The sequence below is a fragment of the Dreissena polymorpha genome, chromosome 1, assembly GCF_020536995.1.
Source record: "Dreissena polymorpha isolate Duluth1 chromosome 1, UMN_Dpol_1.0, whole genome shotgun sequence".
NCBI lineage: Eukaryota > Metazoa > Mollusca > Bivalvia > Myida > Dreissenidae > Dreissena > Dreissena polymorpha.
This window is the reverse complement of record NC_068355.1, coordinates 80,484,634-80,511,162: the sequence shown is the minus strand read 5'-3', so window position 1 is coordinate 80,511,162 and position 26,529 is coordinate 80,484,634. Positions and strand designations below refer to the sequence as shown.

The following is a 26,529-nucleotide window of genomic DNA, read 5'->3' as shown; positions in this document are numbered from 1 at the left end:
ACAACTGAAGATTTCATTCACTAATCCTGTCTAATCGGTGTTAAGTAGGTTAAGCGAGTGGTGGATGGTGTTATTTCTTAAAATTTGACGCAGCATTTATAATAATGTAACAAAATATAACATTTCTAGAAAGGAAATTCATTTCTGCGTTAAATGAGACCAAGATCATGAAAATCGCTGCACAATTGATTAAGTTATGGCTGTTCAAAGCGATGCACCGCGTTTTCAGGTGATTTTTAGTTGGATACCTTGTTATATATATATTTGATAGTGAACATTTTTTTTCCAGAAAAGCTGATTGTTCGTTATAATATGATAATTTATAATTCAAAATGATGTTTTCACTAATTAATATCATAGCCACACGCTAACCAGCTGTGATCTGCTGTAGCACGGCACATAATACTTTTCTTTGACCAAAATACAACTTAAACTACTATTTGTTACAACTGTTATCACGGCGTAAACCACTGTTGATCTATGACCTTTCTCATACATTATGAACGAAATTTAAAATAAAGCCGTATTTCGGAAACTAACGTTTGCGAAGGTAATACTATTGTATTAATGTTGCTATTTACCTTTTTTCACCATTTAAGATAAATCAATAGGTAACGCATGCGCCCAAATGTACGATAGGATTTGAAACGCATCTCTCAACCCATTAATGCCTAGTGGACTCACCCATCCTTCTAAATTGGAACAATTTATTTCCAAAATTAGGGATGTCTAGTATATGTATTTCTATATTCAGAATATGTCTTACAGAAATTCTTTTAAGCAAACAGCGCAGACCCTGATGAGACACCGCATCATGCGGCGTCTCATCTGGGTCTGCGCTGTTTGCCAAGGCCTTTTTTCTAGACGCTAGGCATAAATGGGTTAAAACATTAGCTGTGCTATTTCTATTTAGACGAACACGCGCAATTCTAGTGTGTGCTTGGGAACCTCTTCCGGGATTGTGATTCTTCGAAGTCGCTGAAACGATAATTGCATAAAGTTTTTAAAAGAAATTTGAGTTTTGATATCCGAAAGAGCATTGTTCTCTATATTAAAGGCGTTATTTTTTTTAATACAAATAGTGATTGCATGCATAAAATTGGATCAATTTATTTCTAAAATAAGGGTGTCTATTATATTTATTTATATTTTTAGAATATTTCTAACAGAAATTACTTTAAGAAAACAGCGCAGACCCTGATGAGACGCCACATCGTGCGGCGTCTCATCTGTGTATACGCTGTTTGCCAAGGCTTTTTTTTCTAGACGCTATGCATAAATGGTTTAAGATTAAGGTAATTGTGTTATTATTCAACGATGCTATTGTATGTCTTTACAACAAAAACAAAAGCAGTTTTACTCAATAATTTTGCAAAGAAATATATGTTGTCATATGCAGAAGAACATTATAACACGCAAACATACATCTAATTCATTATATAGATATCGACTAAAAAAGAAGAATTTTAATCACTTTGCCAAATGCATGATGTGAACAGGCCTCTGAAAGCAATACCATACGATTTCTATCTTATCTTACGAACATGTATTCAAGTGTAATGATTAACTTTAAATAACATGGAATATTGCACTCAAATTGAATTTAGAATCGCCTTAACGGACAAATCATCAAACTGTTAATAATTGCCTAAATTACATTATTTATTGAACGTTGCCAACTGATAATTGTTTGGGATGATATGAGTTGCGCTGAGTGATTTTTAACTTTGAAAATACAGTGCATTGGATACTATTCGGATTTGTTTTATAAAGAACATGGTGCCTTATATGCGAGCCGAACAATTCAAAACGAGTCATTGCGTGTCCCAATTGACAAAAGTTTGGGTTAATAGGAGATACGTTGGGCTAATAGGAGATACGTCGATTGTATTTTGACCTTCAAATACAGTATGCTTTTGGCATATCGTCTATAAGAAACACTGTGCATACCCTTTGAGACGTTTGAAGAAAAAAATTATTGCGTGTTCGCACGCATACCTAGCATTTCATTTTACTTGAAACTTACAGATCATCGAAAATGGAAATAACAATAACCGTTACATCAATTTATAAGGGAGATCAGTGTGTTTAAAAACAACTGCGACGTAAACAGACTTTGCGGTGTGGTAAAAATAATAAATAAGAGCATATATTTATTGTAGCGCTGTGTAGCAGTGTGCTCTTAGCCTATGACGTTTCACTTGATAAATTTTTACTGATATTTCATTGATGTCATGAACAAAATTAAACGCTCGGTATATTATGGCTTTATTTGTTTCTACTAAATTTAAAATAACATATGAAATGGTCGTTCTGAGTCGATCCATTAATTGACTAAAAAAACAACATATATTAACTCAATAAAAGAAGCTTTTGTGATGCATCAATATCGTTTCGCTTTTTATATGACTACTGTACTGCTACAATTAAATGTTATGAGAACCTCCGAATGTTGAAGTTTGCAGTGCTATTATACTTTAACTTTAATATTCGTGATATTCAGAAACATCCATATTCTTGCGGGATAAGTCTAAGAATGTGTTTTTGAAATCGACAAAAAAGGTGTTTTGCCTGAGAGTCTCACTCGACGCGAGAGCGTTGTAGATCGTCTGCCTTCACATAAAACAACTAAACGTACTTCTGGTATGGTTCCCGATGTCACCAGGAACTTGTAGACAGCGTAAACCGGGATACAGATGAGAGAAGAAGAGACGATGAGCCAGCCAATCACGATAGACCAGACCGGATACTCGTACTTTCCGTATTCGGGCACACGCGAGAAAACCAGGGACATGATGAACACTATCTGCAAAAATACAATGTATGGAACCGTTTTATTCGGAATACGTTCTCTGTCATGAAGAACTTGACGTTCTTATTATCTGAGAACTATTGACATCATAGCCATATGTCGTAACTTCAACAAAAGATCAGCTTTGTTATCAAGTGTGTTTCTGTTTTGTAAGGATCTTTTTTAAACATTACTGGCATTGTAATTGTTTGTTAATTTGTACATTAAGCATACATGTTGTATATGCATTTATCACATGGCATACCCTGTTTCCCATGTAATATAAGCATAACATAATTTTTAGCTCAACTGGCCAAAGGCCAGCGGGGCTTATGTCATGGTCCTGTGTCCGTCGCGTGTGCGTGCGTGCGTCCGTGCGTGCGTTCGTCCGTGCGTTAACTTTTTCTTTAAACATCTTCTTCTCCTAAACTACTGGTCCAATTCTCATGAAATTTATCAGGAATGTTACTGTAGTGAACCTCTTTCAAATTTGTTCAAATTATGCCCCAGGGGTCAAATTTGACTTTGCCCCTGGGGATCAAAAAATTGAAAATTTGCTTATATAAGGCCTATTTTGTGCAAACTTTATAAATCTTCTTGTTAAGAACCATTGGGCCTAGGTCTACCAAACTTGGTATGTAGTGACATCTTATAGTCCTCTACCAAGTTTTTTAAATTATGCCCCTGGGGTCAAAATTTACCCTGCCACGGGGGGTCAAACAATTGAAAATTTGCTTATATAAGGCCTATTTTGTGCAAACTTTAAAAATCTTCTTGTCAATAACCGTATGGCGTAGGACTACCAAATTTGGTATGTAGTGACATCTTATAGTCCTCTACCAAGTTTGTTCAAATTGTGCCCCTGGGGTCAAATTTGACCCTGCCCCGGGGGGGTAAAAAATTGAAAATTTGCTATAAAAGGCCTATTTTGTGCAAACTTTAAAAATCTTCTTGTCCATAACCATTGGGCCTAGGGCTACCAAATTTTCTATGTAGTGACATCTTATAGTCTTCTACCAAGTTTGTTCAAATTATGCCCCTGGGGTCACATTTGACCCTGCCCCGGGGGGTCAAAAAATTGAAAATTTGCTTATATAAGGCCTATTTTGTGAAAACTTTAAAAACCTTCTTGTCCATAACCATTGGGCCAAGGGCTACCAAATATGGTATGTAGTGACATCTTATTGTCCTCTACCAAGTTTGTTCAAATTAAGCCCCTGGGGTCAAATTTGACCCCGCCATGGGGGGTCAAAATTCGAAAATTTGCTTATATAAGTCCTATTTTGTGCAAACTTTAAAAATCTTCTAGTCCTTAACCTTATGGCATAGGGCTACCAAATTTGGTATGTAATGACATCTTATAGTCCTCTACCAAGTTTGTTCAAATTAAGCCCCTGGGATCAAATTTGACCATTCGCCAGGGGTCACACAATTGAACATATGCTTATATTGGGCCCATTTTGTGCAAGCTATAAAAATCTTCTTGTCCATAACCATTGGGCCTATTTCTATCAAATTTGGTAGATAGTGACATCTAATAGTTCTCTACTTAGTTTTTCAAATTATGCTCCTGTGAACAAATTTGACCTTGCCCCAGGGGTCACAAAAATGAACATATTCTTAAATAAGGCCTATTTTGTGCAAACTTCAAAAATCTTCTTGTTCTTAATTATAGAGCCTAGGGCTACTAAATTTGGTATGTTGTGATATCTAATAGTTCTCTATCAAATCTGTTCAAATTATTCCCCAGAGCTCAAATTTGACCCTGTCCCGGGGGTCACAAAACTGAACATATGACGTTTACCAGGGGAGATTACTGCGGCCGTGTGGCTGTGACCAACAACAACAACATCATCTTGTATAAATGAGATAAAACCCTGTCATTTAGTGCCATTTTAGATCAGATGGTGACTGCTTACAAAGGAATTGGAAGTAAGAACATATGTTCTGAATGTTTTTCTTATAAACTGAAAAAAGTCGGGATTTATTTAAATATGTCGAAAGTGACCATATATCCGGATAAAAAAAATATTTAATGTCTTTTTTGTAGTGTTTAAACCAGTTTAATAATATCTTATTGATTTTAAAACACAACTTCCATGAACATAATTATTTCCAGAAAAGTCAATTTATGATACTGAATTGTAAACTCAAACTTTGTATCTAAGAGAAGATGTTGGAATTAATGAAGTGCAATGTTCTTAACTATCGTATATGCTGCTTTTTAATAACTAATGATTCATTGTTCCATTTGTGAATTGTGACTCATGAATTGTGGAGATATGATTGTCAATTGCTCAACGATCCATATAAATTTCTGATCATTTTATAATTTTCTTAATATAAGTTATGTATTGATCTTAGAAGTCAAATGTATTACTTAATTAAATACATTTATAAATATAAGAAATAATCTTTAGATTATCATAATATTCTCAGGTCTGTTGGTCTAAGGGATGTGTGGGTTGTTAATTATATTTATGCCCCTCTTAAGAGGGTGTTTATTGTTTTGCACATGTCGGTCCGTCCGTCGTCCGTATGTCCGTCCACCAGATGGTTTCTGGATGATAACTCAAGAACACTTAGGCCTAGGATCATGACACTTCAAAGGTACATTGATCAATACTCGCAGATGACCCCTGTTGACTTTGAGGTCACTAGGTCAAAGGTCAAGGTCATGGTGAACCGAAATAGTAAAATGTTTTCCGGATGATAACTCAAGAACGCTTATGCCTATGATCATGAAACTTCATAGGTACATTGATCATGACTCGCAGATGAGCCCTATTGATTTTCATGTCACTGCGTCAAAAGTCAAGGTCACGGTGACCGGAAATAGTAAAATGGTTTCCGGATGATAACTCAAGAACGTTTTATGCCTAGGATCATGAAACTTCATAGGTGCATTGATCATGATTCGCAGATGACCCCTATTGATTCTCAGGTGAAAGGTCAAGGTCACTGTGACCCGAAATAGTAAAATGTTTTCTAGATGATAACTCAAGAACGCTCATTCCTAGGATCATGAAACTTCATAGGTACATGGATCATGACTCGCAGATTACCCCTATTGATTTTCAGGTCACTAGATCAAAGGTCACGGTGACTCAACTTAGAAAAATGGTTTCCGGATTATGACTCAAGAACGCTTACGCCTAGGATCATGAAACTTCATAGGTACATTTATCATGACTCGCAGATGACCCCTATTGACTTTCAGGTCACTAGGTCAAAGGTCAAGGTGACTTCACACTGTAAAATGGTTTCCGGATGATAACTTAAGAAAGCTTACGCCTAGGATCATGAAACTTCATAGGTACATTAATCATTACTCACAGATGGACCCCTATTGATTTTCAGGTCACTAGGTCAACGGTCAAGGTCACAGTGCCAAAAAACGTATTCACTCAATGGCTGCCACTACAACTGACAGCCCATATGGGGGGGGGGCATGCATGTTTTACAAATAGCTCTTGTTTGAGATGATTCTTTACAAAGAAAGATGCTACTATTGTATTTGTTATAAATGTGTGAAAGGCTCTAAGAAGGAACCAGTGATTAATAACCCTTTACCAAACACCAACAGGATTTTACGGGTTTATAGCTGACGACTTTATAAATAATTATGATAAAATGAGGAATTGCTCAAGATGAGCAATTTCTCCTTTTATCACAATTATTTCTACCCTACCTGATTATTTCCTTAATATTCCATTACAATTTAATTGTCGTCTGCAACCTTTTTCAAATTGGGAAATACCAAAATTTGTCGTTTGGTAAAGGGTTAAGGCATTTTGATTCCTACGGGTCTTGTGAATCTGTTTCAAATCAATTGCGTATATTTGATCTTAAGCGTCTAAAAATATGTGAAATAGAAAGAACGACAATATCTTTTGGAGATATAAATGTACCTACGTTATAAGCAATGGGACTGTGCTTCAAAGGAACAATTCCCGGGCTTTTTAGTCTGTTTAGTTAACACAGTAGTAACTTTTTCCATATATAAAAATGCTCACCCTTCCAACTTTAAGCGCCCAGTGGGACGAGGGATAGACAGAGAAAGTCGCATGCGTGAGTACATTTCAACCCATGCGCATTACGCGTTTTTTTCGCATAAAAAAACAGTGGAGCGATACAGGGCCATCATGGCCCTCTTGTTTTCATAACACATGTGTAATATACTTTTTAAGCGTTTTCATTGGCTTAGTTTTTGTTTATTGACCAATCGCATTTTGTTATTTTGCTGAAATGACGTTGCAACGTCAAATGACGTCACGAAATGTAAACAACATTCGGGATTTATCATTATGTTTGCGTAAATATTTATTTAATTTGCTATTTTAAAAGCATTTGATAAAAAAAGATCTGACGCTCGTTGTCATATCATACCATATTTTATTAAACTCGTCCAGGAAATTCGTAAGTAAGCTCGCCAAAGGCTCGCCTACTAACAAAATTCCTGAATTCGTTTAATAAAATATGGTATGATATGACAACTCGTGCCAGATCCTATATATATATAAGATGTATTATAACTTTCCCAAAATGGTTTGATTTTATAAATAACTTTGATTGGTAAATATCCACATTTCTACAAACATAATGCAATAATTTCAAGACCGAAGTAGGTTAGTAAATAAGGTGTCCACTGGTAGTCGGCGGATCGCGAGTTTGATTCCTGCTTGTGAAGCATTCAGTCTCCTTCAATTGGTCATCGCACGCAGGAAACCAACTCTCCGTTTAGCGATTAAGAGCAAATGAGAACAGGAACTTTGACGTTGATAGCGTTTTTTTCCCGCTCGATATGAACATTGTTTACTATAATTATTGTAATAATATCAGTCTGCATTAAATGTTTAAACAGGGCACATCTTGTTTGTCATCACATCTCGATAGTGGCACTAAAAATAACATAAGATGTTTTTGATCCAACGTTGTAATACATACCAACGTAATAATAGCACACAAAAACAGAGAAACACTAAAATTTAACGTCAATGGAATGATGTTATCAACGTCAACGTGAACGGCGCGCTTTTTAGATTGCTCGAAACCGCGCAACGTCGTTCACGTTTTGTTAGATTGGTTACCTCCCCTTATCTATCGCATACTCTCTATCTATATATAGGGATCGGTACAAGCAAATTTTACCGGTCCAAAATACAAAATACAGCTGACAGGTATGAATAAAAGCTCGTTTTAGTCAAATAAGATTCATACTACATATGCAACTTGAATACTACATGATACATTATATCCTCGCGTTACTTAAAAGTGGTTTGTGAGCATGTGATAATTTGTATTTGATCTAGTTACCAACGGAATGATAGAGAGATTAAATAACATAATCTGGGAAACCCCGCGTGCGAACCATAACATTGTAACGTCACGTCACGAACGGCGCTCCCGATTGGTCTTCGCGTTATCCAATTAAAATCGCCGATACATTAGCCTGTACCTGTTGTCTACATATCATAGTCAACGGGGTCAACGGTTATAATCAACGGGGGACCAGTTAAACGTTTTGTCATGTCTTCATTTAAAGACGCTGACGGATGGCATTGTCTTTTTAGGACCCGCTCATCAATTTAATAGGTTACTTTTGAGAAAATGTGTATCTGCTTTTATGTCTTTCCCTGTATCGTCACCATCAAAACGCGAGTTTGAAAAATAGTAACTTTATGGAAAAAATAATAACAAGAAGCGATAACAGACAGTTAAAATCACATGTCCCACGCCACGGTCCGTAAATAAACGCAAACTCGAAACCTTGACAATATTCCACTGCTCTAGCAGTTTGAGTTAATTGTTCTGTAAATATTTGCACGCAAAATGTGGGCGAATTTGCGAAAACACGTTTTTGTTTAAGATTAAACAACAGAAAAAAAAGGAAAACACTTTAATGTAATGTTTGACGAGAATCACACGCAAAATGTATGCGGAGATGCGAACAGAAGAGTATGACGTACCAAAGCATGGGGCGGAAAGGCGCCTACCATTCCAAGAGTCGTCAAGGATACGGTATGAGCTTTTAATGAGGTGCAACTATTGTGAGCGGATGTATAGAGACATGCTTTATGATGCGTTTAGCAGCAATGTGTAGTGTAACCTACCATGATTATCAGTGGCGAGATTACTATCCAGCAGGTTTTCCAGAAGACCCAGTAACAGCGTGGATGGGGCCCGAGCATGGACTCTATGTCCGACTGGAACCGTGAAGCACCTGGGAAACCGACATAGACTGTAAGTATGTGGTGGATTCTACACAATCTCTAATTCTAGAACAGCCGTCAATAACTGGTATGTGCACTCAATATTTGGAAAACAGATTGCCCTCTAAAAGTGTAATTTGTTTTATTGACCGATATACTAGTACATGTATAAATGAAATACTGTTGAAACTCGCAAACAAAAATTAAATGGAAATCATACACAAACATAATAATGCGGCTCATCGTCAACGGTCCTATTAAACATTTAACTTAATTGTGCAGTTTTAAAAATCGCATACATTTTAAGAAGCAATGTGGTATGTGATATAATATCATTTAGGGCGTCAATGCCTGTTTCCTGTATTTGTGAAGCGGAATTTTGCCCCTTAATTAATGGAGAAAATGTTTTGCAAAGGTTTCGAAACATTGAAAACAAAGACCCACAAACGTGTTATCGTAAACGTATGTTTTACTCTTGCATCATATAAAACTTTCATTGATTAATTCAGTTAAAATCAAGTTTTTGTCAAGGAACTATTACTTAAAATATAACAACTTTAATCCACATAGAATAATAATCACGAAAATATACGATATTTTTATTTAATTGTAAACACAGGCCATAATAAAAAAATAGAAAATAACTTAAATCTCATAACTGAGGTATTCTATTGTATCGCTCTGTTAAGAAATACTGGGATACCACATATATTATAAAGGTCGATTAAATTAATGTTTAAATTGAGACGCCTGTTGACTAATACTGTATTCAATGTCTTGTGTCCACATCCAATTTACCGTATATCCAGGACACCCAGCTGAACGTATATCCAGGACAACCAACTGACCGTATATCCTGGACACCCAACTGACCGTATATTAGGACTACCAACTGACCGTATATCCAGGATACCTACTGACCGTATATCCAGGACACCCAACTGACCGTATATTCAGGACACCCAACTGACCGTATATTCAGGACAACCAATTGACCGTATATCCAGGATACCTACTGACCGTATATCCAGGACACCCAACTGACCGTATATCCAGGACACCCAACTGACCGTATATTAGGACTACCAACTGACCGTATATCCAGGATACCTACTGACCGTATATCCAGGACACCCAACTGACCGTATATTAGGACCACCAACTCACCGTATATCCAGGATACCTACTGACCGTATATCCAGAACACCCAACTGACCGTTTATTCAGGACACCCAACTGACCGTATATTCAGGACTACCCACTGTCCGTATATTCAGGACTACCAACTGACCGTATATTCAGGACTACCAACTGACCGTATTTTCAGGACTACGAACTGACCGTATATTCAGGACTTCCAACTGACCGAATATCCAGGATACGAACTGACCATATATCCAGGACACCAAACTGACCGTTTATTCAGGACTACCAACTGACCGTATATTCAGGACTACCAACTGACCGCATATTCAGGACTACCAACTGACCGTATATCCAGGACACCCAGCTGACCGTATATTCAGGACTACCAACTGACCGTATATTCAGGACTACCCAAATGACCGTATATTCAGCACTACCAACTTACCGTATATTCAGGACTACCAACTGACCATATATTCAGGACAACCAACTGACCGTATATTCAGGACAACCAACTGACCGTATATTCAGGACTACCAACTGACCGTATATTCAGGACAACCAACTGACCGTATATTCAGGACTACCAACTGACCGTATATCCAGGACACCCAACTGACCGTAAATTCAGGACTACCAACTGACCATATATTCAGGACTACCAACTGACCATATATTCAGGACAACCAACTGACCGTATATTCAGGACTACCAACTGACCGTATATCCAGGACACCCAACTGACCGTATATCCAGGACAACCAACTGACCGTATATTCAGGACTACCAACTGACTGTATATTCAGGACTTCCAACTGACCGTATATCCAGGACACCCAACTGACCGTATATCCAAGACAACCAACTGACCGTATATCCAGGACAACCAACTGACCGTATATCCAGGACAACCAACTGACCGTATATTCAGGACACCCAACTGACCGTATATCCAGGACACCCAACTGACCGTATATCCAGGACAGCCAACTGACCGTTTATCCAGGACAACCAACTGACCGTATATCCGGGACAACCAACTGACCGTATATCCTGGACACCAAACTGACCATGTGTTTAGGACACTCAACTGACCGTATATCCATGACAACCAACTGACCGTATATCCTGGACACCAAACCGACCATGTATCTAGGACAGCCAACTGACCGTACATCCAGGACAACCAACTGACCGTTCATCCAGGACACCCAACTGACCGTATATCCTGGATACCCGAATGACCGCATATCCAGGACAATCAACTGACCGTATATCCAGGACACCCAACTGACCGTATATCCTGGATACCCGAATGACCGCATATCCAGGACAACCAACTGACCGTATATCAAGGATACCCAACTGACCGTATATCCAGGACACATCACTGACCGGATATCAAGGACAACCGACCGACCGTACATCCAGGACACCTCACTGACCGGATATCAAGGACAACCATCCGACCTTATACCCAGAAAGTCCAATTGATCATATATCCAGGGAACCTAACTGACCGTTCATCCAGGACACCCAACTGACCGTTTATCCTGGACACCAATCTGACCATGTATCTAAGACACCCAACTGACGGTATATCCAGGACACCCAACTGACCGTATATCCAGAACGTCCAACTGACCGTATATCCAGAACGTCCAACTGACCGTATATCAAGGACATCCAACTGACCGTATATCAAAGACACCCAACTGACCGTATATCCAGGACACCCAACTGACCGTATATCCAGGACACCCTACTGACCGTATATCCAGGACACCCAACTGACCGTATATCCAGAACGTCCAACTGACCGTATATCCAGAACGTCCAACTGACCGTATATATCAAGGACATCCAACTGACCGTATATCAAAGACACCCAACTGACCGTATATCCAGGACACCCAACTGACCGTATATCCAGGACACCCAACTGACCGTATATCAAAGACACCCAACTGACCGTATATCCAGGACACCCAACTGACCGTATATCCAGAACGTCCAACTGACCGTATATCAAGGACATCCAACTGACCGTATATCGAAGACACCCAACTGACCGTATATCCAGTACAGCCAACTGACCGTTTATCCAGGACACCCAACTGACCGTAAATCCAGGACAACCAACTGACCGTATATCCAGGACAGCCAAATGACCGTATATCCAGGACACCCAACTGACCGTATATCCAGGACAACCAACTGACGGTGTATCCAGGACAACCAACTGTCCGTATATCTAGGACAACCAAATGCCGTATATCCAGAACACCCAACTGACCGTAAATCCAGGACACCCAACTGACCGTAAATCCAGGACAACCAACTGACCGTTTATCCAGGACAGCCAAATGACCGTATATCTAGGACACCCAACTGATCGTATATCCAAGACACCCAACTGACCGTATATCTAGGACACCCAACTGACCGTATATCCAGGACCAACTGACCGCATATCTAGGACGTCCAACTAGCCGTGTATCCAGGACATCCAACTGACCGTATATCCAGTACAACCAACTTGCCATATATCCAGGACACCAGCTGACTTTATATCCATTATATCCAGGACAACCAACTGACCGTATATCCAGGACCAACTGACCGCATATCCAGGACGTCCACATGACCGTGTATCCAGGACACCCAACTGACCATATATCCAGGACAACCAACTGACTTTATACCCAAGACAACCTAACTGACCGTTTATCTAGGACACCCAACTGACCGTTTATCCTGGACATCCAAATGACCGTATATCAAAGACACGCAACTGACCGTATATCCAGGACAACCAACTGACCGTTTATCCAGGACACCCAACTGACCGTATATCCAAGACACCCAACTGACCGTATATCCAGTACAGCCAACTGACCGTTTATCCAGGACACCCAACTGACCGTATATCCAGGACAACCAACTGACCGTATACACGACACCCAACTGACCGTATATCCAAGACACCCATCTGACCGTATATCCAGGACACCCAACTGACCGTATATCTAGGACACCCAACCGACCGTATATCCAGGACACCCAACTGACCGTATATCCAGGACAACCAACTGACCGTATATCCTGGACACCAAACTGACCATGTATCTAGGACACTCAACTGACCGTATATCCATGACAACCAACTGACCGTATTTCCTGGACACCAAACCGACCATGTATCTAGGACACCCAACTGACCGTACATCCAGGACAACCAACTGACCGGACATCCAGGACACCAAACTGACCATAAATCCTGGATACCCGAATGACCGCATATCCAGGACAACCAACTGACCGTATATCCAGGACACCCAACTGACCGTTTATCCTGGATACCCGAATGACCGCATATCCAGGACAACCAACTGACCGTATATCCAGGATATCCAACTGACCTATATCCAGGACACCTCACTGCCGGATATCAAGGACAACCAACCGACCGTACATCCAGGACACCCGACTGACCGGATATCAAGAACAACCAACCGACCTTATATCCAGAACGTCCAATTGATCATATATCCAGGGAACCTAACTGACCGTTCATCCAGGACACCCAACTGACCGTTTATCCTGGACACCAAACTGACCATGTATCTAGGACACCCAACTGACGGTATATCCAGGACACCCAACTGACCGTATATCCAGAACGTCCAACTAACCGTATATCAAGGACATCCAACTGACCGTATATCAAAGACACCCAACTGACCGTATATCCAGGACACCCAACTGACCGTATATCCAGGACAGCCAACTGACCGTTTATCCAGGACACCCAACTGACCGTATATCCAGGACACCCAACTGACCGTATATCCAGGACACCCAACTGACCGTATATCCAGGACACCCAACTGACCGTATATCCAGGACAGCCAACTGACCGTTTATCCAGGACACCCAACTGACCGTATATCCAATACAACCAACTGACCGTATATCCAGGACAGCCAACTGACCGTTTATCCAGGACACCCAACTGACCGTATATTCAGGGCACCCAACTGATCGTATATCCAGGACAACCAACTGACCGTGTATCTAGGACAACCAACTGTCCGTACATCCAGGACACCGAACTGATAGCATATCCAAGACACCCAACTGACCGTATATCCAGGACAACCAACTGACCGTATATCCAGGACAACCAACTGACCGTATATCCAGGACCAACTGACCGCATATCTAGGACGTCCAACTGACCGTGTATCCAGGACATCCAACTGACCGTATATTTAGGACATCCAACTGACCGTGTATCCAGGACATCCAACTGACCGTGTATTTAGGACATCCAACTGACTGTATATCCAGGACACCCAACTGACCGTATATCCAGGACAACCAACTGACCGTATATCAAGGACAACCAACTGACGGTATATCCAGGACACCCAACTGACCATATATCCAGGACAACCAACTGACGGTGTATCTAGGACACCCAACTGACTTTATATCCAGGACAACCAACTGACCGTATATCCATGACACTGCCACGCATTCAAGGCTGACGATGAAGAGAATGGATATCGGGGCGCCGTACGTGTCAAATAGTTGAACCAGATAGATCCCGCCCTGTAAGTCATACATACATACAATACATAATACAGCATATGGACCGCGCTCTGTGAAAAGGAATTTAATGCATGTACGTAAAGTGCCGTCCAAGATTAGCCTGTGCAGTCCGCACAGGCTAATCAGGGACGACACGTTCCGTCTAAACTTGATTTTTTCTATTGTCACAGAGCACGGCTTATATATAAAATACTAAAACTAACTTTTAAATGCAACACATTGAGATCGCAAGCGGTCATTTATTCCTATACGACGGGCCGTGTTTTTTTGTTGTTAATATATGAACAGAATCCGAAGTCAACTAAACTAGGGGTCGCCCACGCCGAGTTTTAGCAAAAAGTGACAAGAATTATAAGGCATCAAATCAACAAAAACGTCGAACAAAATGATAATAGTTAACAATTACAAGAATGCACGCTAGATTGACACATATTTCAAAATAAATGCAATTAATTATCAAACATAAGTTTTCTATGCGCATGTCGTTTGAGACATTTAACTATATTTGATCACATAAGTTAACCCTCGATGTGGTTGCCGGAAAACGAAGAAGCAGTCGGCAAACACACACGAGTTCAACATATCGACATGTTTACAAGTCATTTTGATCAAAGGTGATGTCCTCGTGCATTAAACAACTAGCTAGACTATTAGGATCAAGCATGAACCTGGTCGCAACGGTTTGCTTAATTGCCACATATGTAAATATCAATGATTTGACCCATTTATGCCTAGCGTCTAGAAAAAAGGCCTTGGCAAACAGCGTAGACCCATATGAGACGCGGCATTATGCGGCGTCTTATCAGGGTCTGCGCTGTTTGCTTAAAGGAATTTCTGTAAGAAATATTCTAAATATAGAACTAAATATACTAGACATTCCTAATTTTGGAAATAAATTGATCCAATTAAGAAGGATTGGAGAGTCCACTAGGCATCAATGGGTTAATATCAATGTTTTAATGTCAACTCGTAAATTTGACCAAATGTATTGTCCTTACGTATGTTGTTGTAGCCAGACCTCCTAGAAAACAGTACAGCATCAGTCCCAGCACGAACAACTCTCGACGCTTCCTCAGATGCGGCCACTCGTCAATGACACCCGTCACAATGGCCTCCAATCCTCCAAACTGATTAAAATAAAGTGTGAAAGACCGTTGTTTATTATCGCAAAAATAATTTTTCATGACGCCAAAATGAAAATGTAATTCAAATACTATTCAGAAGATGTTGGAAATATAATATACAATCAACATGACAATGTTATAAAGAAACGTGTGTTCAATACGATAGGCAAGTGTAAGAGAAATTATTTTATATAGAGGACCACAATCGCTTACTTATTAACATTTTTATGAGAATGATCTTATTTAAAGATATTTGCTATATTCTATCATTTATTCAATTAAAATAACTAACGCCTATGTTTCAAAGGACACCATGACGTAAAAAGACAACAGACGTCGGCTACGGGCTTTGTCATTGCGTCTACAAAGAGCTACCATAATGCACACAATGCTGAATACTGACAAATTACATATTCCACGGCCATTCGGTAAATCCTATGAATTTTCGACAATGTATAACAGTATATATTATTTAAAAGGCCTAGTTAAAGGAATATTTAGTTCTCATTCTAGTATAGCCAAAAAGTACCGTGTAGAAGACCCTATGTCTTGCATACGGTGCAGTTGGTAACAAGTTAACGATTCATATTCGTCTGCGATCGTCTGTTTCAGCTGATTGAACAATTGTTGATGTCAATTTTCCTTAACCCGTTTATGCATAGCGTCTAGAAAAAAGGCATTGGCAAACAGCGTAGACCCCGATGAGACGCGGCTTGACGCGGCGTCTCATCTGGGTCTGCGTTGTTTGGTTAAAGGAATTTATGTAAGAAATATTCTTAATATTAAAATAAATATTCTAGATATCGTTAATTTTGGAAATAAATTGATCCAATTTAGAAGGATGGGAGAGTCCACTAGGCATAAATCGGTTAATAGCCGTAAAATGATAATCGGCTCATTCAATTTGACTACACTGTTTACACATCATGGTGCCATTACAAGGGCATTTTCTACCCAGGACTCGTGGACGGGTGGTGGATGTGGATGTTGATGCAACTAGCTCTTTGCGATTTAAACTATGACATCAGCTGAGCATACCGTGGTATCGAGACCAAGCGTGATCAACATGAAGAAGAAAAGGACCGCCCAGAAGCTGGAGAACTTTAGCTTGCTGATGGCCTCGGGGTAGACTATAAAGATCAGGCCCACGTCTACAAGCGAAAAGTATATAATGTTGTATAAGTTTATACATAATGCGCATTCGTATTTTATATGTCCCCTTAAGCGGTCACTCTGTTCCATAAATTAAGCACAGTCACACATAAATTAGTAGTATAGTTATTTTATAATGTTTCCAACATGTTTGGAGGTCGAAATCATAATCGACACTATCTTTTGTGCTGAAACTGAACTTAGCATGTAGGAAGAGTATTGCAAGCTTGAACTTACACATAACTCTTTAGATTGATGTATGGGTACCATTCTGTTTATGACATTTAGTGTATGATTTTTTGACTCTAAAACGCACCGTCTCTCGCCACGTTGTCGACGTTGGTGTTCTGCGTGTACGCCATATGGCCAAGGACAGAGAAGACCGCAAAGCCCGCCAGCAAGCTCGTGCCACTATTGATAGCGCTCGTGATCAGCGCATCCCTGATATATGCCATAAAAGCATGCTTACTGGTGATCGAACATGCATGTTTTTAAGTGATTCGCATTAACCCATTTATGCCTAGGTGACTCTCCCATCCTTCTAAATTGGATCAATTTATTTCCAAAATTAGGGATGTCTAGAATATATATTTCTAGAATATTTCTTACAGAAATTCATTTAAACAAACAACGCAGACCCTGATGAGACGCCGCATCATGCGTCGTCTCATCTGGGTCTACGCTGTTTTTAAGGCCTTTTTTCAAGACGCTAGGCATAAATGGGTTAAGATATGTAATAATAGTGTATGCAGGACAGAAAACCAGGCCCCGTGTTCACAAAACGATTTTGCAATCGAACATATATTTTAACTGACATCGATTTTCGTGTATGCATATCAACTACAATGGAAATCCAATTTCAATGACAAGCAAAATCGATTTTTGATTGCAAAAAAGGTTTTGTGAACACGGGGCCAGGTTGTATATGTCAGACACGCATCTGACACCATAAACGCCACACATAAATGTCCTTCGAAGGGTAACTGACTGGTGTTTTTTTTACTCTTTATAAACACAGATATTGTTTGTGAATAAGTATACTGTCAACTATTGTAAAAAATTGACATAAGCAGAACATGAACGCTCACTTCCATTAAATTATAAACTTGCTGGAACAGTGTTTTTGTAAACAACATATAAATCAGGATAATATGCAAGTATATTTTTACAGCTGTCATAACCATACTCTATAAAAAAGATAATTGAGTTGTCGAGTTGGTGCTTTATAACCATTGGAAGTATGCTTCAGTGATGTCTTTGATGGATAATAACGGTCATTTGATTGATAACTAAAGATGCCTCTTGTAGCTATAGAATTGCATGTTGCAAACCACAGTAACATTGACATAAAATGCTAACTTAAAAATCGATATACTGCTTTCTTTCAAACCGATTAATCATCGGTCAATTTGCATGTATGTATGTCAAAGCCTTCCCTAGATATTTTACGAAACGAATGGTATATGGACCCACTTTCATAACCAGCTAATGATCTACCTACAGACGGACGTGTGCTAAGAATTATACCCCGATTCTACAAAGGGTTATTAAGCTGGCTCTCAGTTACGTACCTAAAGCAGTTATTGCTAAACTTGTTGTAACTTGATAAGGCCATAAGAACCCCGAAGCCAGGACCAAGGGAGAAGAAGATCTGTGCGGCAGCGTCGACCCAAACCTTCAATACATCAAGATAAAGCATGCGGTCGACAATAAACTTTCCTACTTATTACATTCACTCAGTGTACACACGCATTATTTATAAAAAAATTTTTAAATGAGTCTTGTTCTGAGAAAACTGGGCATAATGCATGTGCGTAAAGTGTCGTCCCAGATTAGCTTGTGCAGTCCGCACAGGCTAATCAGAGACGACACTTTCCGCTTTTATGACAATTTTCGATTAAATGAAGTCTCTTCTTAGCAAAAATCCAATTTAGGCGGAAAGTGTCGTCCCTGTTTAGCCTGTGCTAACTTTACGCACATGCACTATGCCCAGTTTTCTCAGAACACGACTCATATATATTGATCCTACCTTTGCACAAATTAAAAACATAGAAACCAATTAACGCAAAAGTCATTAGAATAATTTGAATACAAAGTTAATATTGACAAGATTTACCCCGAAGTCTGTGAGTCTGTCGAACTTGGGTATGATGAAGTACTCGATGCCGTCCCTGGCGCCATCAAGCGTGACCCCTCGAATCAACAAGATCGTGAGCACCACATATGGCATGGTGGCTGTTATCCACACAGCCTGGCAAACAGGAAGTACGATACGACAATTATTTTTTAACCCATTTATGCCTAGTGGACTCTCCCATCCTTCTAAATTCGATAGATTTAGTTCCAAAATTAGGGATACAGTATATTTTTTTCTATATTTAGATTATTTCTTACAGAAATTTCTTTAAGCAAACAGCGCAGACATAGATGAGACGCCGCATCATGCGGCGTCTCATCTGGGTCTACGCTGTTTCTCAAGGCCTTTTTGCTAGTCGCTAGGCATAAATTGGTTAAAAGCAGGACTGAGGCGGTTTGTAGCACATGAACCAATTAGGTAGTCAATTGTAACAGCAACAAAACATATTCATTAATTTACCAATTTTGAGTGTAACTTGTTAGCGTTTATTTGGCGTCTCAAACAACAATGTTTAACGCGAATTGTAGCATCCAGTTGAACTACGATATGTTATGCGCCCTCTGTTCTTATATTGATTAGTAACCCATCATAGTATAATTATGCAAATGATATAATTGCTCAAGAAACGACAGAAATCGCTTTTTCTGAAAAAGAATTTATCACAACGTCAGGAAGGAAGTGTTTCATTTGTCGACATATTACCTTAAAATCTAGCGTTGTGTGAATAAGGTTCTATATGTCTTACCCTGATATTTCGGGTGGGGTATTGTGCAGGTTTTGTGCATTTATATTCTCAACCGGTCAACATTTGGGTAAAACCACAGGTGGTTAGCGTGTGGCTATGCTATTAATTAGTGAAAACATCATTTTGAATGATAAATAATCATATTATAACGAAAAATTAACTTTTCTGAAAAAAAATATTTCACTATCAAATATATATATAACAAGGTATGCAACTCAAAATCAGCCCAAAACGGGGTGCATCGCTTTGAACAGCCATATCTTCATCAATTTTGCAGCGATTTTCACGATCTCGGTCTTATTCAACGCAGAAATGAATTTCCTTTCTGGAAATGTATATGTCTTGCAATATTTTTACAAATGGTGGGTCAACTTTTAAGAAATAACACGATACACAACACGCATGACCCAGTTGACAGTGATCATGTATTTTTTATGAATGAAATCTCCAGTTGTAAAGACACACCTCCGCATTGGACCAATGAAATCACTCGTATGTTTAAAATGTCAGTTAGTTGAAATGTATGTAAACAAAGGTTTCAAACGGCGCTGGACAGTTAGTCTTGATGCAGAATGTAACGACAAGAACGGTAATAATGTTTTTTCATACGTTTTATTGAATTATGGTATCGAACTACACGAACTTTATAGGGAAGTTGCCCTTTACTCCGTGAAGATTTCAGTCTTAAAGACAGCATGATCACTGTCAACTGGGTCATGCGTGTTGTGTATCGTGTTATTTCTTAAAAGTTGACCCAGCATTTGTAAAAATATTGCAAGACATATACATTTCCAGAAAGGAAATTCATTTCTGCGTTGAATAAGACCGAAATCGTGAAAATCGCTGCAAAATTGATGAAGATATGGCTGTTCAAAGCGATGCACCCCGTGTTGGGCTGATTTTGAGTTGCATACCTTGTTATATATATATTTGATAGTGAAATATTTTTTTTCAGAAAAGTTAATTTTTCGTTATAATATGATTATTTATCATTCAAAATGATGTTTTCACTAATTAATATCATAGCCACACGCTAACCACCTGTGGGTAAAACTGGCGACGTAGGCATTTTGATTATATGGTGTCATACCTTTCCGGAGCTTTTCACTCCTTTCCACATGGCGAAGTACACCATGGTAAACACTGCAGCCAAACACAGAGCCAGCTTCCAGTTGACGGCTCCAAGGTTATTGATATCGTACCCTTCCTTCAGACCCAGTATCTCGCGTCTGCGCAAAGGAAGAAGTATAAATGAGGCTGACTATACACGTTATATGAACTTTGTCTACGATATGTTGTGACATCTCTGGTAATAATACTAGAAAGACCTAAAGCGCTTACCCGAAAACATGACATAGACGAGCTCTATTTGTAGCAAGATTTTGTCTTAAAGCGAGATCATACGATTTTCTCAAATATTTATTAATTTATATAAAATGTGTAAAAAACTTATTAAACATATATTTCAATATAAATTAAATGTGTCGAAAGAACATGTGTCGAAAATGCGATATAAGCCAGATATTTAATTCTGAAATCAAAAATGTCTGTTCATTCGAATTCGCCAGCATGTAAATCATGCATGTACGATGTGAATCTAAATTTAGTTTTACGGTTCATTTTAAATTCCTGCAACGATATCTATTCATACGACACATGAACACTAACTAAAAAGACGAATGCTTCGGTTATTGTAGGAAAATATGTACGAAATATCTTCGTCACAATCGGCTCGGGCCGCTAATTTGTCTTTGCTGGATTTTATGAAATTCGTCTTCAATGTATAATTTTTCTTGTCTATTTTGTGTAATTGTAACATATTTTACCAATTTATTACAATTTAACACATATAAAAAATCGTATAATCTTGCTTTAAAACCCATTTATGCCTAGTAGACTCTCCAATCCTTCTAAATTGGATCAATTTATTTCCAAAATTAGGGATGTCTAGTATATTATTTCTTGATTTAGATTTTTTCTTACAGAAATTCCTTTGAGCAAACAGCGCAGACCCTGATGATACGCCGCATCATGCAAACAATGGACAATAGTTCGTATGATCGTATACCTAATACTAATAGTGTGTCATATTATCGCCCAGGAGGTATAACATTCAAGTTTGAACGTTGATGTTATCTACATTTGTGAAAGATTGGATAAGATAACATACACCAAATTCAGAATGTATCGGCGTTCGTTGCTCAAAAGAGACCTTTTATTTCTAATGAAGTATATCAAATTATTATTGGTCATTTGGTAAAGATACAATGAAAAGCATAAGCTTGAATGTTGTACCAAGTTTATTTTCAAGAATGTTTCCTCTATAGAATTTCTGAACTGATCCAAGTTTTCAATGACGTAAATATACTGAAACTATGCAAGTTTTTTAAAGTAAATATTGCGTCCGTCGTCCCAAAATGATTCTTTTAACCCTTTCAGTGCGGGAATCGAATTTTGAAGGCCTTTGAAAACAGTTTGGATCCAGATGAGACGCCACAGAACGGGGCGTCTCATCAGGATCCAAACTGTTTGCTATTCTGATAGTATTCTTTGAAAAAAATCGAAGAAAATGCTAATTTTAGAAATTCTGCAGACGACATTTTATCAGACGACAAATTTCCCAGCATGCAAAGGGTTAAGTACATGTATCGTCTCATAAACAAAGCGAAATAATAAGTTTGCTCTTACTCTGGACCATATTGGGACCTGAAAACTTGTAAAGAGTCCATATGCCAGTATCACAAGAAAAGTTACAAAAAAACTCGCATGTTCCTGGTCCATTAATAGAATTGATCAAGAGTTAAGGTCATTAAAAATTGATTCAAGACCGCAATGTTTGTGAAGTCTATTTCGAGTTCATCTTTCCAAATATTTGCACCCGACAGACGAACGAAAGATACCGATACTATGTAAAAGCCAAAACTGTCTTTAGTTACAATATTTGTTAACATTATGTTGTGTTATCTCGACTTAACCGAATACCAACTTGACTCAACAGAAAGAATACCTATACCCAATATAATTTTACTTAAACATAATATAATGTCAGCTTAACCAAACATAATGTCCTTCCAACCATCATAATGTCCTTTCAACCCAACATAATGTCCTTTCAACCCAACATAATGTCCTTTCAAACCAACATAATGTCCTTTAAACCCAACAAAATGTCCTTTCAATCCAACATAATGTCCTTTCAAACAAACATAATGTCCTTTTAACCCAACATAATGTCCTTTCAACCCAACGTAATGTCCTTTCAAACCAACATAATGTCCTTTTAACCCAACAAAATGTCCTTTCAATCCAACAAAATGTCCTTTCAAACCAACATAATGTCCTTTCAAACCAACAAAATGTCCTTTCAACCCAACATAATGTCCTTTCAAACCAACATAATGTCCTTTTAACCCAACATAATGTCCTTTCAACCCAATATAATGTCCTTTCAAACCAACATAATGTTAACTTGACTCAACATGATGTTCCCTTTACCCAAAATAAATTTATCTTAACCAAGCATCGTGTAAACTTAACCCAATATAATGCCAACTTAAGCCATCATTTTAAGAACGTACCCCCCAAAACATAAAAAAACAACAACAACATAATGTCGTCTAGCCAAACATATCAGACTAGCTTTCCACAAAAGGCAGTGTTTTGCGTTCCATACTATAAAAAATAGTGGAATATGTACTTCTTGCTCAGGAGAGCTTAAACAAAACGCCTTTCTAATAGCGCGATCAATGAAATTAGTATTTATATCAAATGTCACCGTTGACATTTAAAACCATTAAGCCAACTGACAATTAAAACCATATGTTTTAGTGCGAGTTTCCAAAGTAATCAATCGTTATAATAGTATATTTCCACGATTTGTGGTGACAGGGTGAACATATTTGTTATTATATAACCACAGACGAACAGATAAAATGATCTAATACCAACATCGACAAATGGTGTTTGACATTCATGCTGACGTGCTATGAATAATTAATGATATGAGCAAAATTGGATCTAGTGGCAAAACATTTTCATTTTAAATGACTTTATATGATAACAAAAATAATGCTTGGTTAAAATTGGACAATGTCTACTTCTTTATCTAGTTTAAGTATACGTACTCAAAGAATTCTTCATTTGGCGTGGTATAGTTTCGTTCTGTTATGTTGTTCTTAAAGAGATTTGCTCGATCTTCGAAATTGATGCATTTCGGCGTGTTCCATGCGTGGTCGCAGGAGTCCCAGGGTACCTCGGACCTCATGGATTGGAACATGTACAGCAGAGCCCATGAGATGATGGTGTTGTAATACCAGGACACGAATGTCGCGATGATGCAGATTGAGAATCCTATACCTGCAGAGAAAAGTGAGTTTGATTTAACCATTTATGCCCAGTGGACTCTCCCATCCTTCTAAGCTATATCAATGATTTCCAAAATTAGGGATGTCAAGTATATTTATTTCTATATTTAGAAAATTTCTTAAAGAAATTCCTTTAAGCTAACAGCGCAGACCCTGATGAGACGCCGCATCATGCGGCGTCTCATCTGGGTCTACGCTGTTTGCCAAGGCCTTTTTTTAGACGCTAGGCATAAATGGGTTAATGTAGTAGACGGCGCAGAGCTTTTGTTCACTCATTCACAGTAGACTTATGTCCGTAAAACACCTACAAGATTCATAGTGGTATGTAAATTGAATAATTTACAAAAACTTCGAAAACTAAAATGTCGACTTTTTTTCAAGTTAGCAATACACTATAATCCACAATTAAGTTATCAACAGTTAGTACTGGTAAGCTTTGGTTTTGTGAAAATGTAATTGAAGAGTACTTGAAAGAAATTGAAAAAAACTATATGGGAAATCTGAAAATAATTCAAAATTATAGTGTTATATAACAAATAAACAAAATCAACACAAAACAAAGCATTTAAATAAATGTTTCTCAATCAATAGTCTAAAATACCTCTTTAGAAAGATGATCGTGGAAGTGTCTCTATTTTGGCAGCTGGTCGTATTTTAAGTGGACAAATTGCATTTTGGTTCCGACGTTCATGAGTGAATGCGATAATATTCCGGTGTGCGGAATCGTAATTGCCATTTATCAATAATTCTTGATAGCACTTAAGTATAATTTATTAATGGTGGTTCGTCGTATTTGTGAGTTTGACTCGATGCTCAATATTTTTTAATTGTCCCCGCCAAACTGTTTTTTTTTTAATTCACATGAATTACAAAGCCTTCTGTTGTATCAACTCTTTTCACATGAAATGCATTTTATGACATTTTGTCATGTCTAATTATAACATGTAGTATGCTGTTGTTTTATGATCCAATGCCAATACAATTATATTATATACAAATTTGAGTAAACATGCAATAAGAGGGTCCTTTTAAATCAATGGTCATATAACTTGTGTGATATTTGGTCATTAAATCATTCAAAGGGGCCTTTTCACAGATTTTGGCATGTATTGAAGTGTGTCATTAAATGATTTATTTTTTCTCAAAAGCTCCAGTCAAAAAACAAGAATAACATGAAAGAAAGAAAAAAAAGTAACCATTAACGGGGCTCGAACCACTGACCCCTGGAGCCCTGGAGTAAAAAGTCTTCCACTTAGACCACTCGGCCATCCATGCTCATACCATGTGAAATGTATTTTATTCTTCATATATTCAATCCTCGTAGTATCACAAACTACAACGAAAACAACAGACCTCTCCAAATTATTTAATCTTTTCGCGGTGCAATGCTTTATAATTTTAAGGTTTTTTATTAGTCAAAAGATGCAAACAATTGGTATTTTAGAGCATGGTAAATGTTCAGTATTACTGTTTCATCACAAATATCATAAATACAACATTTTTTTAATTTTGTCAATTAATCAAAACGTGAAAAGGCCCCTGTAAACGGCCATTCATTACAAAGTTCCTATTAAATACGGCACTTTTAAATTACTGACAAAAGTATTGGTATTGAGTTCTTATAAAACAGCCAGTTAAGGAAAAGTCTGAGTTGGTAAAGTGACCGCCGTGGTAGGACTGAATACATATGGGCCGTGCTGTGTGAAAAGGGGGTTTAATGCATGTGCGTAAAGTGTCGTCCCAGATTAGAATGTGCAGTCCGCACAGGCCAATCAGGGAAGATACCTTTCGCCTTAACTTAATTTTTGCTAAGAAGAGATTTTCTTTTAAAAGATATCATACAAGCTGAAAGTGTCGTCTCTGATTAGCCTGTGCGAACGGCACAGGCTAATCTGGGACGACACTTTATGCACATGAATTAAACCCCCTTTTCACAGAGCACGGCCCATATATTGGAAACGGTAAAAACTTAAACAAAATAAACTAGAGAACGAGCGAATGTACGAACGGACGAACGAACGAACGAACAAACAAACAGACTAATACACAAATTATGATGGCATTTGTGTGCAGACCATTACGTTAAAAAGACAATGTAAAACATTGAAGCAGCAAATGATCATTTGCAATAGCTTTCTCCTTTTGTCTGTACGATGCAAGATATTCGGTGCTGACGTTTTATATCCTGCTTCCATTATAAATGTCAATCATGCAACCACATGTTTACTCTTGGAAATTATG

At 38.3% G+C, this 26,529-nt stretch overlaps 1 protein-coding gene across 1 annotated transcript in view; it reads right to left on the bottom strand.

Annotated features, from left to right (window-relative positions):
• Positions 1–853: 853 nt before the first annotated feature.
• LOC127832687 (sodium-dependent serotonin transporter-like) overlaps positions 854–26,529 on the bottom strand; it is a 28,975-nt gene continuing 3,299 nt past the window's right edge. The window contains exons 3-13 of the mRNA XM_052358340.1: positions 24,049–24,280; positions 21,015–21,153; positions 19,159–19,293; positions 18,614–18,717; positions 17,359–17,483; positions 16,929–17,041; positions 15,765–15,893; positions 14,667–14,766; positions 8,905–9,014; positions 2,639–2,806; positions 854–978 (exon numbers count right to left, since the gene is read on the bottom strand). Of these exons, the coding sequence (XP_052214300.1) occupies positions 910–978; positions 2,639–2,806; positions 8,905–9,014; positions 14,667–14,766; positions 15,765–15,893; positions 16,929–17,041; positions 17,359–17,483; positions 18,614–18,717; positions 19,159–19,293; positions 21,015–21,153; positions 24,049–24,280 (1,424 nt within the window). The 3' untranslated portion in view covers positions 854–909. The remainder of the gene's footprint in view (positions 979–2,638; positions 2,807–8,904; positions 9,015–14,666; positions 14,767–15,764; positions 15,894–16,928; positions 17,042–17,358; positions 17,484–18,613; positions 18,718–19,158; positions 19,294–21,014; positions 21,154–24,048; positions 24,281–26,529) is intronic.